General features: G+C 43.7%; 1 protein-coding gene across 4 annotated transcripts in view; it reads right to left on the bottom strand.

The window, feature by feature from the left end:
- Nucleotides 1-1896: 1896 nt before the first annotated feature.
- WASF3 (WASP family member 3) overlaps nucleotides 1897-20738 on the bottom strand; it is a 104062-nt gene continuing 85220 nt past the window's right edge. For all 4 annotated transcript variants that reach the window (XM_068266987.1, XM_068266985.1, XM_068266986.1 and 1 more), the window contains 4 exons: nucleotides 18205-18380; nucleotides 11282-11542; nucleotides 7654-8012; nucleotides 1897-5249 (listed from right to left, as the gene is read on the bottom strand). In XM_068266987.1, the coding sequence (XP_068123088.1) occupies nucleotides 5092-5249; nucleotides 7654-8012; nucleotides 11282-11542; nucleotides 18205-18380 (954 nt within the window). In that variant the 3' untranslated portion in view covers nucleotides 1897-5091. The remainder of the gene's footprint in view (nucleotides 5250-7653; nucleotides 8013-11281; nucleotides 11543-18204; nucleotides 18381-20738) is intronic.

The raw sequence follows: 20738 nt of genomic DNA, 5'->3' as shown, positions 1-20738 counted from the left end.
AAGGAAAACAGAGAAGTGCACACTGTGTGTTTTAGAGAAAAGAGCCTGTCTGATTGACTAATCACAGGATGCCCCTTTGCTTCCTTTCTGTTTCTCAAGGACAATCTTTGTAGCACCTGTCTTGCTGGGAACGTTTCGCTGTGTAGCGTTGAGTGCAGCAAATGGCACCGCTCAAATCAGCACGCAGGCTGCTCCTCTAGTCCCACTCTTCTTTTTCTGTTGGCCATCTATGTATGCTTCATATGCTTATGCAACATGCTTAATTGTACACCGTATGCTGTAATGCTCTCTAAGTTTGCTTGTTTGTCTTTTGTACCATGCTTAATTGTATGCTTAGGCTGTAATGCTGTCTATGTATGCTTGTCCCATGTCTATGTACCATGCTTGACTGTATGCTATGCTGTTTTTCATCACCGACCCTGTGTGCCAAAACCAATTCCGTGTACAACCCCCCGTTGTACTTGGTGAAAATAAATTCTGATTCTGAATTTGATCTCTCAGCTGTGACAGCACAGAAATTCAGCAGACACAGCTACTATGTAAACACAGGATGTTAACCCTTTGTCTGCTTCCATGAAAGCAGGAAGTAGACACAATGCAGATTTATCGCATGACTTCTGTAAGCTGTAACAAAGAAATGTTTTTCTTAAAAACTTTATTATGCTGTTGCTTATCTTTTAGAGCAGAGAGGAAGTTCTGAGTTCAGGTCCGCTTTAACTATATATATATATATATATATATATATATATATATATATATATATATATTAATTACCACCCTCTAGTGGTGACAGTTAGAAACTCTGCATTATGAGTGAAGTGATGACAGGAAGTAGCGTGGATGGAGCAGTGGTCAGAAGAAGGCAACGTTAGACTATGCTCTATCCTGGACACTACACTTAGCTCACTGATGTCTGTATCTGTGCAGCAGAAGACATATCGGCAGTGTAAGAGATTAGGTGAGTATACCCTCCAGTGCTCTCCCCAGGCTCTTTTAGTCGGGTGCTCCACACGGCTAATTTTGGTGAGCACCGGGCTGTCATCTGCTCTCCACCTCATCCCTCCTAAGCGGAAAGCAAAATTGCGCCGGTCCTGTCATGCCCACCCGGCTACTTTTTCATGCCACCCGGCTGGAAAAATTTCTGGGGAGAATGCTGCCCTCTTTCCCTTACAGATACATTTCTACTTCAAATGGTGGCTTGTGTACTAACAAACACGTAACAATGCTGACTACTGAGCTGAGAATCCAGTGTAAGCTTGTGCCTTATCCAGTCATTTACCTTTCCAGACTTTCAGTGCAGAGATGTTCTATTTTTTTTCATGCTTCCCATCCCATCAGATGCAAAGGAACTGTTTTGTAAACTCACCCAGCACCTGATTGGATGTTTGAAGTAAACCCTGTGGGAGTTTGTTTCTTACCTTCCTTTAATAAATCATCCCTATAGATCAGTGATGGTTAAGCTTGGCACTCCAGCTGTGGTGGAACTACAAGTCCCATGAGGCATTGCAATACTCTTGACAGCTCTAAGCATAACTCGGGGAGGCAGAGGCATGATGGGATTTGTAGTTTTGTCACAACTGGAGTGCCAAGGTTAAAGGGAACCAGAGACGAAGCACCCTTGTGTATTTTACCATATAGATCAGTGGGAACATTAGAGAAAACACCTACCTTGCTTTCTGTTTTATTCTCTGCTCAGAAATATTTATAGCTCAGTCTGTTCTCTCATGTCTTTTCAAGTCCAAGCCTGCCCCCTGCTGGCTCTGCTCAGGAATCATTATAGCTGAGTCATTATAGCAAAGCCAGACTGAATGCTCAGTCGGAGATTTTATCAGGGCTGATTAAAAACAAGCTGTGCAGTGCAGAATGAAACAGAAAGCAGGGTAGGTGTTTTCTCTCATGTTCCCACTGATATATATGGTAAAATACATAAGGGGTGCTTAGTCTCTGATTCACTTTAACCATCACTGCTATAGATCCAGGAGATGCCACCGTAACCTTTCCAGGATTACAGCTACAGTGCCACCTGATGGTGAAATCTGGCACAGAAGTGATACAAAACTTTTGGTTGGGACCCATTTCATTATCTGACTTTAGCACATTAGAAACCCGCAACAGCTTCTTCACTGTGGTTTATAAAAAAAAGAACTGAGGACTTGTGCTACAAAATTAGGAATTCGTTTTTTTTTCTTTAAAATCCCCTATAAAATACATGGCAAATTAGTTTAAAATGCTATTCGGGCTAGATTAAAAAATAAAAGGTAACCAAAAGTTATGGAAAAAAAAAGTCTATATACCTTTAGCTGAATACAGCTATACACTGATATTCAGACACTCCACGGGTTATATTAGTTCATAATCATGAGAAACCTAACAGTGTCTCACAGTATTCCAAAAGATCAAAGAACAATACAGATCTATTACTGTCCGGCTGGTACCCAGATATCAGATCCTACCGCAGTATAAAAGCCAGAAAATGTGCAGCAAAGCTAAGACGTTAGAACACTATTCAGCTAGGGAGAAATACAACTTATAAAACAAACCTGTTCAAAAACAGATTTCTCTTGGTGGAATCTGAAATTCTGTAAGTCTTGTGGCACTTATGTACAATATAATATGTGACGTGAGAGCATCAAAGGGGTGTGTCTGCTTATGTCTAATGTTTCATATAATACCTCTGTTGTAAACAACACCAGTCTACACAGTGCCTGCAGCCATGCTACAGAGAGCTGCAGGAATGAGTTACTCTTGTGCTTAGATGACCAGGACTGCCAGCCCAGGGTTTCCAATAGAATTATGTTTTACAGGATACTCAGTTAAAAAGGAACCCGAGGTGAACCTCAGGTCAAAAATCAAATACTTGCCTAAGGAGAGGGAAGCCTCTGTGGATCCTGCGCCATCCTCCGCCGCTGCTGCCGGGACCCTCCTACACGTCAGGACTGCGCTCCACTACATGCACAAGCTTGGGTGCGCTGCACCTGCACACCCACGCAGTCACACAGAGCTGCTCATCCATGAGTAACTCCAGCTTACTGCGCAGACGCGGCCCTGCTCATACAGGCACAGTACATGCTTGAAGAGGGACTTGGAATCCAAAAAGTTTTGTTGGATTGCTTTTAGGATCCTTGTTTCACAATGGTGGACCGGAGGATGGCGTGGGAAGTCTCTCCAGAGGCTTTCCTAGAGCCCTCAGGTACACTTTGAAGTATACCTGAAGTGAGAATAAACTGATGAGATAAAAAAAAAACATGGATAGTCCTGATCCTTAATAGGACTTTCCTGGAATACCATGGTCTTATTTTGTGATGAAAGGTTATAATGTAGTTTTCAAGTTCTGGCAGCCTCAGGTACAGTAGTTTTTGTCATTCTTTTACGCAGCTTTCATACTAGGTTAAGGCATTTAGGAAGGGGCTTGAGTTGGGAGATGGGCATCTTGAAGAAAATCACATTAGCGTAAGATGTTGTATTGGGCAAGAGGTAGTAGACTGGATTTGTTTATGGATAGGAGATTTATGGTAAGCTAAGACCAAACTATGCTGCAAAGCCGATCAGGATGTTGGTAATGTTCTGTTACTTACACGCTGCTAGCTGCATCACCACCCACTGCCCAAATTAATAAGTACTTCCATTGTAAAAGGCAGAGACCGTTGTGTCCAACTCTGTATTAGGGAACCTAAACTGACAAGGATATGGATTTTTCCTTTTAAATACCAGTTGCCTGACTCTCCTGCTGAGCCTGTGTCTCTAATACTTTTAGCCACAGCCCCTGAACAAGCATGCAGATCAGGTGCTCTGACTGAAGTCACACTGGATTAGCTGCATGCTTGTTTGAGGTGTGTGATTCATCCACTACTGCAGCCAAAGAGATCAGGACTGCCAGGCAACTGGTATTGTTTAAAAGGAAACATCCATATCCCTCTCAGTTTAGGTTCCCTTTAATGCTGTAAGAATCAGATAAAGGTAGGGGAAATCTCAGGGTTAATAACTTACCTGATCGCCTGTAATTCATACAGGTGGCAATCTGCTTCCTGCCCATGGCTCAAGTCTTCAAAAGCTCTTGCCACCCCCTTCTGCGTTGCCATGGCCCACCCCCTGCTCTACTTGGTAGCTACCATGCTGGGGGGTGGGCCCTGGCAACACAGGCAGAGTGTCCACAGAGCTTTGGAAGACTTTGGCCGTGACTGTCTTACTGAGGAGGCGGGGCTTCAATAAATTATACGCTAGCGGGTGAGTTATTCACCCTCAAACCCCCCAATCCTGGCAGCACTAAGACATGACCGGCTATGTCTTTTACACTGGAAGCACTCTTTAACATGCGCCTCTTTTAAACATGCGCTTCCTTTCATCCAGTACATCTTAGAATTCTCCTTGCATATTATGACAGCCTTCGGCCTGAAAGGTTTTTGTGCTTTGCCGTTGGGCTTGGGCAGAGTTTATGTGAGGCGCACTATGTAAGCCAACAATGATGTCATCGCAGCCTACAGCGGCATGTGAAACTCTGCGGCCCTATCAGAGAGCTGTGCGTAATAGGTCAGGCAGGTTTTACCTAGTCACTGGTAGTCCTTGTGATATTACTGAGGCCTAATGAGCAGACTCAATTACAGCATTGCTCCACATCATGGCTCCAGGCACTGTGTCAAAACAGGTACATTTTACCTGTATCCAGAAGACTACAGAACAGAGTCTACAGGCTTGTGAGGGCTGTTAATAATATTATATACTAAAGTATTCTGTGTATTGTCTTAACTTCATATCCCTGAGTTTCCATTGTATTCTATACTGTGGGAATTTTAGTCTCCTTACAATATCTTGTAATGCCCATTACATTTAGAGTTTATATTTCATCTTCATATCCTATAGTAGCTAAACTATACCTTTCATGCATTTTACTTAACCCTTTGAATGGCATGCCTGTCAGCTCAGGTCACCCTGGTATTTCTCGCCAGGGGGACCCCCACCTGCATACACATGCCACCCTCCAGAGACACAGGGGCAGGTGTACGTCAGTCATTATAGAGGACCCCCTCGAGCTGGTACATCCTGACAGGGGCTCCTTATGTCTCTTCCTCATGGAAGATTCTTCACCATTCATTTTCAGTCAGACCAGTCGTTCTCATCCAACTCTGAATCATCCTCAGAATCGCTGTACTCCACCGCAATCCGCCTGGAGAGGATGGTGGCCACGTCGTTTCCCACCGGCTCATGCTTGGCTTCCTGCTCGCGCTGCTCCTGTACTTTCTTCAGCTGAATTCCTGAAAGATAACACAAGGAGGGCTTCAGAGGAACAGCTGAGGGGTTTTAATAGGCAACTCTGCTAAATGTCATTCAGTGGTGTGTGGAACGCTCTATAGTTGTGGACATAAGTCTTCCGCATGCATAATGGGGTAAAAAAAGGACTTCTATTGCCTAGTTTATGAACATGTGCTACATCGGGTACCACCATTTTCTGAATACAAGACGCTTCGGACCAGGGGCGTTGCTAGAATCCTAAAAGATTCGGGGCACTCCAGCTGGAAGATGGGTGTGGCCACTCACCAGAATGTGGGTGTGGTCATGGGTGGAGTCAAATTTACATGAACTCAACAGCAATCTAAGTAGGCCTGCCCAGCAAAATGTTGGATGAATCCCCCTCTGCATTAATACAATAAACTCAACAAAAATGCTGCATACCAGATACATAGGCAATGTCACTCAAACATCACTAGGCAGAGTTACCTGGGCTTCTGTGCTGGCTTTCTGCTGGGCATGCTGGCCTGCTGCCAGGCTGTCTGGCAATTACCCCAAAGCATTCCCTGACCTTCTAGTGGACCTCCTCCCTTGCTCCCATGGGCCTCCCATTGAGGCACCACAACTCCCAGCATGCTCCCATAGAAAAACCACAGCTCCCTGCATTCCCCAATAAAGGCATCATGGCACCACAGCACCCAGTAAACTCACATAGAGGCACCACAGTTCCCAGCATACCCGCCATTGAGGCACCACAGATAACTGCCTGGGGGACATCCAGGGCACTCTAGAATAGATCCGGGGCACGTGCCACTGATGTTTGGTGCTAGCAATGCCCCTGCTTCGGACTATAAGATGCACCTAGCTTTGGAGGGCAAAAACCAGGGGGGAATAAAATACTAAACCTGGCGTATAATGGGTGATAACAGAGGCGCCAAAATATAATAAAATGGTTAAAAACCGTTTAAAAGGAGGGGGTAGGTGGACACCACCCTCAGGTATATAATGACCAGCCAATGGGTCGTTATAAACAAACAATAGAATTTATTACAAGAGAGCTTGTAATAAATTCTATTGTTTATTTATAACCACTCATTGGCTGGTCATTATATACCTGAGGGTGGTGTCCACCTACCCCCTCCTTTTAAACGGTTTTTAACCATTTTATTCTATTTTGGCGCCTCTGTTATCACCCATTATACACTGATCTAGTCCACCCTGGGTGGAGGGGTGTATCCCCAACTCTTCCGATCTACAGAGAGCGACTTCTTATACCTGAGTGGGGTCAGGTCATAATTCTCCCCACCTGCACATCCAGTGGTTGCCTTTGTGGTAACCCAGACTTGTGAGTATATCATTCTCATACTTCGTGTTACATCCCCCTTTTTCTTGACATACTGCACTATATTGGGCTCTTGGTTTTTCACCTTTTGTATCCCTCCAAGCTAAACCTGGCGTGCCCATATTCCAGGAGCGTCTTGTAGATGTTCTCACCAAATTACTGTGTCCTCCTCCCCTCCCCCCACATGCAGTGTGCAAGAGCCCTCAAAGAGGAAATGTAACCAAGGATTGAACTTCATCCCAATCAGCAGCTGATACCACCACAATTTTCTCAAATAGCTCATCAGGGACGTCTGTATGGCTGACATTGTGTTGAAACCCCTCCCACAGCATGATCTCAGGACCTAGGTTCTGACATCACACTGTGGAAGCCTTCTTGCATTGTGCAAAATAATGGCTGTTTCCAACTGCCAAGCAACAAGCATCTCCTTCTGTTCATATGTAAATCTATTTAAAAAAACAACAACCCTTTAGCCTATCGCATTGTTAGGGGGTGTGGTTATAGATGACAGTTGGTGCTATCTAGTTTTTTTCATGTCTGCCAGTCATAAAGATGATAACCTGCAGGCTGATTGTGGATCAATCAATACGAACAAATTACATGAATATTAATCGTTTCATGATCTGTCTTCTATTTTTTTTACTTCTCACAGTGAAATGTATTGATTTATTTTTTTCCTCTTTCTGCTAAAGTTCCTCTGCAAGTCTGAATACAATAAAAATGCTACAACAGAAAAATGATTCTGCTTTGTGAGAGAATCTGTAACCCCTTTGGCTTAGTTTGCATCTGACGCAAAGACATCTGAAAGTTCATTGGACCATCAGAAGAATTTCTCATGCTCTAGCTCAGCGGTAGGGAACCTTGGCTCTCCAGCTGTGATAAAACTACAAATCCCACCATGAATTTGCCTTTATCACTCATGGCTGTGGCTGTCAGACTTCTGCAATGCATTGTGGGACTTGTAGTTCCTTAACAGCTGTAGAGCCAAGGTCCCCTACCGCTGCTCTAGCTCTTTAAATACAGTTACATGTGAAAACACATCCACATTGCAAGAGTATCCAGCATTACCACAAGCCTATTTCACTCACCCATCCGGATGGCGGAGAGCAGGTCACTTCGTGCATCACTGGTGAGACCAAGCATATGGGCGCCATCATGCCGCTTTGCTTCCAATACTTTGACAAAGTGCATTGGAGAGGGGGAGTGGAAGGAAGGTGCAGGAGGTCCTGGAGGGGGCGGAGGAGGACAAGGGGAAGGTGCACTGATTCCAGGAGGAGGTGGTGGAGAAGGTGCATATGAAGACATAGATAGCGGTGTCCCTGGAGATCCTGGAACCGGGTACTGGAGAGGACTAACAAAAGCAGTCTGAGCTGAAGGAATGAGCGGTGGAGGGGGTGGTGGTGACCCCGGCGGGTAATAATCCATTATTTGAGCTGGAAGTACTCTCCTACAATAAAAATAACTAAAGATCAGCCATTGTGGGGGGTTTACAGCACTAATTGTCATTACTCCATTTAGCATTAAAAAATGCAATTAAAATATTTCAATTCATTCACAGGACACCTTCATTGAGGATCACTTAGGCCAAGTTCACATTGGCCTTAATGGGGTTCTGGAGTTTTTTTTTGTTTTTTGTTTTAAATGGCACTTACCTGGGGCTTCTACCGGTCCCTGCAGCGGTCATGTCCCGCACCGTCCTCTACGATCCTCCATTCCCCCACGGCTGTCCAATTATTCGTCTTCCTAGACGAATGCAACTGCATCTGCGCGGCCACGCATGTCCTAGCTCCCGCCTGTGTCTCCGGTCTTCCTGTGCAGACGCAGTACGAGAAAACTTCAGCCTGCGCAGGAAGCTCCCGGAGACGTGATCGAGGATGCGTGTGGCCGCACATGTGCAGTTGCATACGACTTGTTAGACGAATAATTGGACAGTGACCGGCGGCGGGGAACAGAGGATCGTAGAGAACGACGCAGAATAGGACAGCTGCAGGGGACGGTAGAAGCCGCAGGTAAGAGTCAGTTTTTGTTTTTAAAATGCCCTACAGAACCTCCTTCCGGCTTGAAAGAGAAAGCGCGGTAATGAGTCTTGGAATACAGCTTTCATTACGCCAATGACGCTTAATGAAATGCAGACGGGGCCAAAGACTTCTGGGTAAGTTAACCCCCCATTGCTTGTGGTCACAGGTGAAGTCATTATACTTCATTTAAATACCAAATTCTAGCCCTTCTGGACTGGTGAGCCCTTGCCTGGTCTAGACAGTATTTATATGTACACAGGGAGAAAACTGCTCTAGCCGGACAGAACTCTTAAGGGTCCCATACACTGAGCCGATTAGCGGCCGACTGATTGCAAATCGATTGACCAATCGATCGATTTGCGGCCGATTTCAATCGATCTGACATGCTGGAAAATCTAGGTCGATCTATTGAGATTGCTTATCATTTTGCATTGGACCTAATGGAAATCTGATGGCATACTGAAATCTATTGGAAATCTGTTCCTAGTAAAAAAATGTTCCTAAACACATCAGATAGATCAGAAATCTATCTGTTGATCTATCTGCTGCTAATCTAACGAGTGCATGGCCACCTCTAAGCCCCATCTACACGATACGATTTGATTACGATTCTATTTACGATCCGATTAAATCAGACATGTCCGATTGGGATTCGATTCAATTCGCCATTGTTTTGCAATCAAATCGAATCCTGATCGTAAATAGAATCGTAATCGAAACGTACAAAGAATCGTATCGTGTAGATTGGGCTTTAGACTGTCACAAATTTTCTGGTGAAACACCTAAAAAAATCTCTTGCTATTGTTCAAGCAGCCGAAAAGACTGATAAGAAGTCAATTAAACCGTTAAGCCCCATTCACACGCTCAACAGCGGTCTTTTATGCAACACACTTTGTTGTGAAACAAGTTGAAACAACTAAAAAAAAAAAAAAAAGTATTTTGCTATTGTTCAAAAAGCTGATAAGACTGATAAGAAGTCAATCCAACCATTGGATTGACTTATCAGTCTTAGGCCCCGTTCACACTTGCGTTTTGCCATGTAAACGGACTGGATCCTGATCGAATCCTGACCATACGGTTCCGATCCGGATCCGATCCGTTTGTATCAGGCATGCATCAGGCTGCCATCCGGATCCGTGGTAAAAAAAATAGCGAAATTTAAATAAAAAAATGTTGGGGTCAGCAGAAGGTGCACCTGGTGCACCTGTAGAATCAGGTTCCTCCGCTGTAGGCATCACCTCCACCTCCGACATTCTGCCAAACAGCTCCAGCACGTCTGTCACTGCTGCTCCACTCCAGACATGCTTGGCCCATGTGTTCCCATCCGAAATGGCCGCTTGGATACGCATAGGAAGTGGGGTAGAACGTCAGGTTTTTGTAGGCAGTGTGTTCTGTGCCTTCCGTTTCCCATTGGTTTCTGTGTTCCGGATGGTGCTGTCAGGCTCAGGTCCGGCTCCGGTCCGGGTGCGTGGGCCGGAGAGACGGACCCAAAAAATAGCGCATGTTGGAAAAGTGTCCGGATCCGGTCCGGCTCCGTACTGTACGGAACCGGACACGTGTGAACGTCTGCATAGCCTTTGCATTGCTATGCGGAACGTACGTTCCGTTTGGTACAGTATACGGTCCAGATCCGGCCCGGCTAATCCGGACAGGGAACGCTAATGTGAACCGGGCCTTAATAGCTTTTTCAACAATAGCAAAATACTTTTTTTAGTTGTTTCAACTTGTTTCACAACAAAGTGTGTTGCATAGAAGACCACTGTTGAGCGTGTGAATGGGGCTTTAAAGTACATACACACGTCGGATTTGCGCAAACGACCCGTCTTTTGGACGTCCAAACGACTGGTCATTCGGGCGTGTGTACAGTCTATCGTTCAGCTGATAAGAGCGGACATCTGCCAAGATCCGCTCTTATCAGCTGAACGTCAGACTGTACACACGCCCAGTTTGACGGGTCGTTTGCGTAAATCCGACGTGTGTACGCACCTTAACAGACAAGTTAGATTGGCTTACTGACATTCAAATCCTTGCACAATCTGGGCCCTGGATACCTGAAGGACTTGTTGCAACTACATCACCCCCCCCCCCCCCCCCACAATCTTAGATCAAAAGGACGTAACACCTTGGTCACCCCCAGAGTCCACCTGAAAACCTTTGGAGACAGAGCCTTTTGTCATGCTGCCCCTACACTTTGGAACTCCCTGCCACACCCAATCAGGACAGCCCCATCCCTGGAAACATTTAAGTCTAAACTGAAAACCTACCTTTTCAGTCTGGCATTCATGAACATCTGACTATCTCCTCTGTAACACAACCCAGCCTGAAACCCTGTGTTAATCTGAGACACAGCTATGCGCTTTGAGTCCTATGGGAGAAAAGCGCTTTACAAATGTTATTGTATTGTATTGTATTGTATTGATAGTTTGGCAGATAGTTGGTAGGTGTGTATGAACTTTCAGACCAATGTGTGGCTCATGTTTTTCCAATTAAAATGGTTTTATTGCTACACAGGAACTGCCTGAGTGTAAAATCATTTTCTGTGGACTGTTTCCATAGAGATCCAATAGCTCCATCTTATTTATATGTTGACTTTTGTTCAGATCTTATAATTCGTATCTTATTTAAAAGTTTGCTGGCTGTCATGGGTAAAGGTTTCGTATTTGCTGTGTTTTTGGAAGTCAATGCACACATTAGGTACCTGCATTCAGTGGCTATCAGTGCGGGTGGGAGCGCTCCATCCATTGTTGGTGGAGGGGGTGGCGGCGGCTGCTGTGGCCTATTTAAAGTGCCGTGTCGAAGTGTTCCAGTGGACCTGTAGTCGTGTTCATGAACTTGGTTGGCTCCTAAGTGATGCAAGGACTCTCCAGACCCAACATATGTGGGCGTCATGGGATGCTGGTGCATGGAGTGGTTCGGGGTCGCAGGGTAGGAATATTCTGTGAGATCTGACACTTGTGACCTGCGCCAACAACAGAAATAAAAGTTACAAAAACATACCACTTGCCAGATTCACAATCTTTTTAGTGCAAATATTGGAGACCCGTGCATAAAACATGTTATTTCAGGAAGCATTATAAAAATACCTGTGTTAAAGGGAACCTGAATTAGATTATTGGTAAATCCATCACACCTCCATCCCCATCTGCACAGCCATGGTGGTAGCCATGACACTTAAGGCTCGTACACACGTCGGATTTTTCTAAACGACCGGTCGTTTTGGACGTTTGAACGTCCGGTTGTTTGGACGTCAAATTGTGGGTGTGTATGGCCAGTCATTCAGCTGATAAGCGGATTGTTCAATTCCAGGCTTATCAGTTGAACGACCGACCGTGCACACGCCTGATTCGACGTCCAAACGACCGGTCGTTTAGAAAAATCTGACGTGTGTATGTACCTTTACCCTCTCCATTGCTGTCTGGCTGACAAAGTTCTCCCAAATACAAACACTACCAGAAGACTTCAATCAACTGGCCTAGGTGGTGTGAGGTCAGGGGTCTCATGCAGATGCTGGCTTGTGGTGCTGCCAGCAAGTACAGTGATGCTGGAGTCACAGTTACCAACTTATAGTGGTTACTGAAATTTTAATTTTGGGAATATAAATTTTACTTTAAAGTGAAACTGTAAGCAAGATTTGATCTTCATACCAATCAGCAGCCGATTCCCCTTTCCCACAAGAAAGTTTTACCTTTTCTCAAATAGATCATCAGGGGGCTCTGTACGGCTATATTATGGTGAAACCCCTCCCACAGTGTGATGTCAAGACCGAGGTACTGACATCACACTGTGGGAGCCTTGTTGCATTGTGGGAAATAACAGCTGTTTCCAACTGCCAAAAAAAGCAAGCAGCATCTCCTTCCACAGACATTCCCTGCCAGCAGTAAAGAGGTCACCATGTGATAAATGTCAGAATGTAAATCATGGAGAGGAAAGATTTTACAATGAGCAAACACTGACTAAATCATTTATACATAACTATTGTAAAAAGTAATCACTTTTTCATTAAGTTATTTTCACTGCAGTTCCTCTTTAAACTCAAACATTTCTTTGTTAAAGTGCAGGGAATACTAAACAGCATGTACAGGCTGCTCCTTGCTCATTTTTGTAATATAAAATCAGTAACACTGAATTATTGGCCAGGGCCTTATTTTTAAGAATAAGTATAACTAAGTAGAGGTTAATGAACAAATGAAAACTTGAAAAAAAAAAAAAAATACTTTGTGTCCTACAGTCATTTTCTTTAGTCTTCCTTCATGAAGCATAGCACTAAGAGCAAAGGGCAATAAGCCACAGCAACCAATCAGAATCCTTCTTAAAGCAGACCTGAATTCTAGCACAGCACACAATTAAAAGTCTTTGTTCCACATATAGTTGCTGAAGAAATTCACTGCTCTGTGTTCTGTGTTAGTTTAGGCGGATCAAGCCGCCTAAGACGTTCTCATCAGCAACTATGAATAGACTGCAGTGGAGCTCTACTGAGGCAGTTCTCCATACAGTAAACACAAGAGGCTCAACCCTTTTAGTGCTTCCTGCAAAAGCGAAACCAAGTAAAATTTGTTTGTTTGTTTTTCAGGATTTCCATAAATTGTAATGAAGATTTTTTTTCCCCATAAAGGTTATCATGCTGTGGTTAATCTTTAAGCGCAGAGAGGAAGTTTAGTTCCACTTTAAATATGGGCAGACTTCAGTAGAGTAAGCTCTAAATTGTTGCTAAGGGTTATTGCACTAGCAGAATTAACTGAATTAATCTCATGTCAAAAGCAATAATGGCTCTTTAACCAGTTCACCCCCAAGGGTTTTTATCCTAACGGACCAGAGCAATTTTCAGTTGTCAGCGCTCCTCCCTTTTATTCCCTAATAACTTTATTACTACTTATCACAAGAAAATGATCTATACCTCGTTTTTTTCGCCACCAATTAGGCTTTCTGTGGATAGTACATTTTGCTAAGAATTTTTTTATTCTAAATGCATTTTAATGAGAAAAACAGAAAAAAAAAAGAAAAAAAATCATTATTTCTCAGTGTTCAGCCTTTATAGTTTTAAAATTAAACATTCTCCTGTGGATAAAACAAACACGTTTTATTTGCCCAGTGGTCCCGATAATTAAACCGTTTAGATTATGTCCCTACCACAATGTATGGCGACAGTATATTATTTTGAAATATAAGTGGTTATTTTTCTGTTTGTTCTGGCCATAATTACAAGCCCCTATGTAATAAATTAAAATTAATTTTCCCCCATAAAATATAGAATAAAAAAAGCTGAGTCCCTAAGGCAACTATTTATTTATTTTTTTAAGCTGATTTTTTTTTTTTTACAAGTGTTTTTTTTGGGGGGGAGGGTTGGAAGTGTAATTTTATTAATGATGTGTATATACTTGAAAATGTGTGTGTTTTGTAGGTGTAATATACTTTTTGGCCACAAGATGGCGCTGGTGAACACTCATAGGACGTGTTCACTTTTTTTTTTTACACACTTTATTAAACTGTTACATTTCCTGTTTATGTGAATGGACGTAGCCGCTGTTCGCGGTCACGTCCATTCACTCCAGGCACTGCGATTGGGTAGAGGACTGTTCAGTCCTCTTCCCCAATCGCCCAGCACGGGATCCCGACGGTAATGGCGGCGGTAGCGGCGGACACACGGCGGTAGCAGCGGCGGGAATGCGCGACGTATTAAAACGTCATGTTGCTGTTAATAGCGGTAAGCATGACGTTTTAATACGTTAGGATGGCGGTAAATGGTTAAATTGTAAAATTTAAAATACGCGTAAACACATACAAATAAGAAATATGTTTCTTCCGAGTATAATCCGGTATAAATTACGTTTTCCTACGTTGCTGTTACTTACAGTAGGTAGTAAATACCTGACAAAAACGGACCGTTTTTTGACTAGTACATTTCTTCATGGGTTATTCTCGGTATTTAATTTATTCTTTACAACAGCACTCCCTGGAAGGGATCTACACAAAGATGCAGGCCGCCTCCCCCTAAAAACCCTGAGAATCCCCCATGAGAAGATGGGCTAGGCCAAAAACAGAATTCTACTACCTACTGTAAGTCACAGCAACACAGGAGAAAAGTAATTTATAGCACATTTTACTCTTGGAGAAATGTACTTTTTATTTATGTGTTTTCATAGATTTTAAAATGTTACTGTTTTTCGAGATAGCGTCCCTTTAAGCTCAAACTTGTGCCACTCTGTGATAAAAAAATAAATAAATTATTTTTTCTCCTGGCGGACTCAAAGCGCCAGAGCTGCAGCCACTAGGGCACATTCTACAGGCAGTAGCAGTGTTAGGGAGACTTGCCCAAGGTCTCCTACTGAATAGGTGCTGGCTTACTGAACAGGCAGAGCAGAGATCCGAACCCTGGTCTCCTGCGTCAGATGCCTTTAACCATTACACCCTCCAGCCACTTGCCATGCGTTTGACAACTTGCATGACTTATGTGGAAAGTGTTCCAATATAGAATGCATTAATTAAAGGTCCCCGCAGACAGTAAGGGGCGGGTAGATGTGTGGGCATGATCCGGCTGCTTACCATCCAGGACATTAGCTCAGCTTGGCTAAGCATTTTGTTAAGATCTATGGAGAGAGGGGGAGGGATGAGCCCTGAGCTGGCAGCAGATGGTGGTGCCGTGTCATCTCGGAAACAATAGCAGCAGTCAGGTCTGATTCTCAAGCACGCTCCATTAGCTCTTCCTCCCAACAATGGCTGTGCAGCACTTATCCACTGCTCTCATCAATATTAAACCCCTACCAGTAATCTAACTGCTGGGGCCAGAAAGCCAAACTCCATTTCCCTACTGAAGCAATCCCTTCATCTCTATACACAGAAGTCATTCATGGCAAACATTATTCCAGTCTGTGCTGATTTCTGTGTACAGAAAATATACACATTCCATGGTGTTCCTGGCAATGTCAAAGCCTTCTGCCAATCACTAGATTAGTGCAGGTGTAGTAAATGACTAACTAGAGCTTCTGTTCTGTGTAGCCAACCACTCATGCTTCAACGTGGGAAATAAAAAAAGGAAAAAAGGGGCAGTCTGTACTTCAAAGAGTATTGCAATTTTAGTTTAAAAGCCATCCCTGGTTGCAAATACAATTTGAAAAATTGACAAATGTTTGTCAGAAGCATCTGATCTGCATGCTTGTTCTGGGTCTATGGTTAAAAGATCAGCAGAATAGCCAGGCGACTGGTTTTGTTTAAAAGGAAATAAATATGAAAGCCTCCATATCCCTCTCACATCTGGAATCCTTTAAGAGAATCTGAGGCCATTTTGGATCGTTTTAAAAAAATCCATTTTTCAAAACTGCAATTTATGCTATTCTTAATGTGCCTCTTACCGCTGCTCTGATGCCCGCCATTTGTCCACTATGCCATTAAAAAATGGTACTTCCTGTATTAAGATGGCTGCAACCCCTGAACAACATCTAAGTCACGGCCAATCCTGTGCGGCCCTGCTCTTGTGGACGCACCACCGCATGTCACAGCACGCATGCAAGGCATATGAGGGGCGGCATAACTATCGAGAGGGGCGAGGATAGGAGGAGAGAGGAGGCAGAGCTACTGTAAACAGCTCTGCCTTTTCCGAGTAGCACAATCTGCCACCTGGTTAGTCGTGGAAACTAATAAGCACATTTCTGGGGACATAAATGCTCATTCTGCTGCAGGGATGCGGTGAAACACTTAGCAGGTTACTGCTAAAGAGGCATCCAGTCTAAATAGAGGGAAAAAAATCCTTCAGAGTCTTTTCAAACAAATACTGTAGGAGGGGGGGGGGTGTAAAATAGTTGAACTTACCTGGGGCTTCTAACGGTCCCCCACAGATGTCCTGTGCCAACACAGCTCGCTGATGTTCCGGCCCCGCCTCCGGTTCACTTACGGAATTTGCGACTTTAAAGTCAGAAAACCACTGCGCCTGCGTTGCCGTGTCCTCGCTCCCGCTGACATCACCAGGAGCGTACTGCGCACGTACTGGGCCTGCACAATACACTCCTGGTGATGTCAGCAGGAGCAAGGGCGTGGCCGAGCAGGTGCAGTGGTTTTCCGACTTTAAAGTCGCAAATTCTGGAATTGAACCGGAGGCGGGGACCAGAGCATCGGTGAGTGGCTACGCGTGCACATGATGTCTGTGGGGGACCATTAGAAGCCTAGGGTAAGTTCAACTCTTTTCCCTCTACAGTACTCCTTTAAGGACAACTATCAGGAAAAATTGTAACATTTACAATACATACATACATATAAAATGTTTTTTTTTTCTAGAGTAACATGCACTATAAATTATTTGTTCCTATGTCACTGTCACTTACAGTAGCTAGTGAAAATCTGACAGATCTGTCAGGTTTAGGACTAGTCAAATTCCTCATGGGGGTCCTCATTTGGCAATTGCTCAGTCCAACTGCCAAAATTGTGTGCAAATGAGTAGGATGGCTGTCTGACATCTTAGTATAGACATTTTCCATGGAGAGATTCTGTAAAGAACAAACAAAATAACGAGAATCCCCCATGAGGAGATGGACTAGTCCAAAATCTGTCAGATCTGTCAGCTTTTTACTACCTACTGTAAGAGATAGCAACCTAACCAAGGGAAAAAAAAGATAATTTACAGGACATTTTACTCTGGAATAAATGTACATTTTATATGTATGCAATTTAAATTTTTGCCGCAATAGTGGTTCTTTAAGGCAACATTTAGTTTAGTCTCCAGCAGTAACAGATCAGGACTGGCGTAACCAACCTTGAAGTCTCCGTCCCCTTGCTGAAGTTATGGAGAGCAAGTCTTCCTTCACTATCCCTCCATACTCTAAGGTAGATAACTAACCGATCAGAGAGGGTAATAGGCTTTGCTCATAGCTGTGGTCAGTGCATGGGCGTAACAATCCCCCCCTGCCATCGCAGAGGGGCCCGGAGACTTTGGGGGCCCCTCCTCTTCCCCCCTCCCCAAGCACAAGTGCAGCCAATTAGCAAAAGTCTCCCTGTTCACTCACAAAATCCTCCCCTGCCATCTCCACCTGCCATGCCATGCAGAGTAGCAGGAGCGTGTCATTATTTTCCTGCTTCTAGACACTGCTTCACAGCAGAACACTCTCTGCTGCCATTCGCCGGCTCCTGATCACGTAATGCTCACAGGGTTCAGCTACCAAGAGGGCCCTATGCTATCATTTTTGCAGAGGGGCCCTATTAAGTCTAGTTACACCCCTAGGTCAGTGGGTGAAGCTGGGAATCATGTGCAGAGAAGACACCATCCAACCAATAGGAGGTCAAGGGGGGAGAATTCTACAGTTTTATGTTGTGACGTTCAGCAATCCTCATCTTTATAAATTAAGCCTCACTGAAGGCATCCAGTGCAGTATCAATAACAGGACCTGCACCATTATAACTGACTCTTAACAAGCAGTGCCAGATGTATCTACTTTGCTGTGATAGCTGTTGTATAAAATGTGTTCTAGTAACAAAAGTATATACTGTATTGCAACACAACAAGAAAAAAAAAAGTTCAGTAAGGCATAAAGTGAGGCAGAACAAAGTAAGTGACAGACAAATTGTCTACGTTCCGGCCAAACACCATGGTTTCTTACAAAGATTCTGCTGGGAAGGCTAATAGAAGGACAGACAGACCTGGTGTCGGGGGACATCGATCCCTCGGAGGAGGCTGCTTGGTAAATGTTTGGAGATAACCTGTTGTCAGGTCTCAGCTCCTTGTCAAAGGCCATGATGTTCCACTCCTGACGTCTGTTCCTGGCTTTTCTGACTTTCTTCACTTCCCGAGTTGTGCCATCCACACGCTTCTGTTCCTAAGTTGAGAATATAGATTATTATTTATTAAGTGCTGACATCTTCTGCAGCGCTGTACAGAGTGTATAGTCATGTCACTAACTGTCCCTCAGAGGGGCTCACAATCTAGTCCCTACCATAGTCATATGTCCATTGTAGTCTAGAGCCAATTCACTTATTTTGTATGTTTTTGGAAACCAGGGTGCCCAGAGGAAACCCACACAGACACGGAGAGAACATACAAACAAAACAGGTCATTATAAATTGTACAAAAAGGAAAATATGAGGCAAGAGCAGTTAGATAACAGCTCTGAAAAACATTCTTTACTGGTGACCATGCTAGAAGCCCATTTCCATCCAAACCTTTTATTCTTAAAGAGACACTGAAGCGAAAAAAAAATGATGATATTATGATTTGTATGTGTAGTACAGCTAAGAAAAAAAACATTAAGATCAGATACATCAGTCTAATTGTTCCCAGTACAGGAAGAGTTGAGAAACTCCAGTTGTTATCTCTATGCAAAAAAGCTATTAAGCTCTCCAACTAACTTGGTCCTGGAGAGGGCTGTTATCTGACTTTTATTATCTCAAGTGTTATTGTACTGTTTACTTTTCCTCTGCTAGAGGAGAGTTCATGACTTCACAGACTGCTCTGAAAGACTCATTTTGAATGCTGAGTGTTGTGTAATCTGCACATATTATAGGATAATGCAATGTTAGAAAAAACACTATATACCTGAAAATAAAAAGTATGAGAATATTTTCTTTGCTGCTAATCTTCTAGTAATTATTCATAGTACACAACCAATTCATTATATCATATTTTTTTTTCGCTTCAGTGTCTCTTTAAGTTTTAAAGAGTGGTAAAGACTTTAAACGTCTTTTGGTTTTTCTACTACTGTGATTGTCCACACCGGTACAAGTCTGGGGGAAGAAAAAAAACGTTTAGCCAGCCAATGAAAATGCATTGGAAAAAAAAAAGAAAAAACACTTTTGGTGGAGCGGAGAAAAGATTTTTTACAGCTGTCCTTCACTTCCTTTTCTTGTGACACCACCGGCTCACATTCAAGCCCTTGTTGTCACCGGGACACGAAGAAAGCAGTTCACAGATAATAACGAAAACTGTAGGAGGTTGTAACCCTGTCCCACTCTATACACAACTGAAGGCGGTTCTGACTGTAGGGGTGTTTTAAGTAACAAATGGATTGTGGGGCAAAATAGGATCTCATGGTAATGTTATTTTCTATAATCACGTAAGAAGTACCGTAATGTTATTTTCTATAATCACGTAAGAAGTACCTACGCTGAGTTGGAATATGCGGCAGCGCGGATAAAGAAACATTTTAAGGCCACATCAGTCCTGCACCATGAGCTGAATAAAGGTGCCCATACATTAGACGATGTATGGACAGATCGACCAAGAGACAGATCTCGCTCTCTCTCGAAAGATCTGTTGCCTGCCCATACACCAGCAAACAGACTCCCTAGAAATGTCAGCATGAAATATCTTGGGAACTGGCCTTGTGATGCCACATTTGCCACCTCCCTCCTCCCATGCATTTAATACTTTACCTGCCCTCTGTCTCCCGCCATGGTCCCCATTCATCTTCCTCATGGTGGGCTTCAGATGTGAAGCACATGTCGCGTGTGTGACATCATACACACGGCTGTGTGCTTTACGGGAGCCCAGCGGCAATGCAGACGATGAATGGGGACTACGGCCGGAGACAGAGGACAGGTAAAGTATTAAATGCACTGGCGGGGGCACATTCATATTAGGGGAAACAGCGCCGGGGGTTTTGTCGTGTCATCGATGCTTGTCCCGATATCGCACGCCATTATCGCCGCCCAGCTGATTGGCCTGACATCTTGCAGCATGTCCGATCGATGCATTCTACCAATTCTGGGCCCAAACTGGTCAAATCGTCGATCGGCATGTTTGTGGCAACACCGATTTGCATCCGATTTGATAATTGGATCGTATAAAAAAAAAAAAAAAAAACGGAATCACATGTAATGTGCAAGAGGCCTAAGGAAACAGGTTGTTAAAGATTACCACTATTTAATGCATATATAGAGGTGTTCATTACCAGCATAGCACCAATGATAAGCTAATAAGATGGATGAAGGAGGGGCCCTAATGAGCTCTTCTGGTCCAGGGGCCCCGGTGCAGTCACAAGCAGCTGCAACGAGGCAGTAAGGATTACCTCTAATAAAGCTCTTATTCTTTTACAGCAACTGCCACTTAAAGTGGGTCCGAGATAAAATTTTACTCATTGCATAATTGTGTTGCTCTCATATAGTTTCTATGGCACTCCTTGAGCCAAATACTTTTTTTTTTGTTTTAATACTCTAATTCTCTATAAACTAAACAAGCC

Source organism: Hyperolius riggenbachi, chromosome 2 (assembly GCF_040937935.1).
Source record: "Hyperolius riggenbachi isolate aHypRig1 chromosome 2, aHypRig1.pri, whole genome shotgun sequence".
Taxonomy (NCBI): domain Eukaryota; kingdom Metazoa; phylum Chordata; class Amphibia; order Anura; family Hyperoliidae; genus Hyperolius; species Hyperolius riggenbachi.
This window is presented reverse-complemented; position numbering and strand designations above follow the sequence as displayed.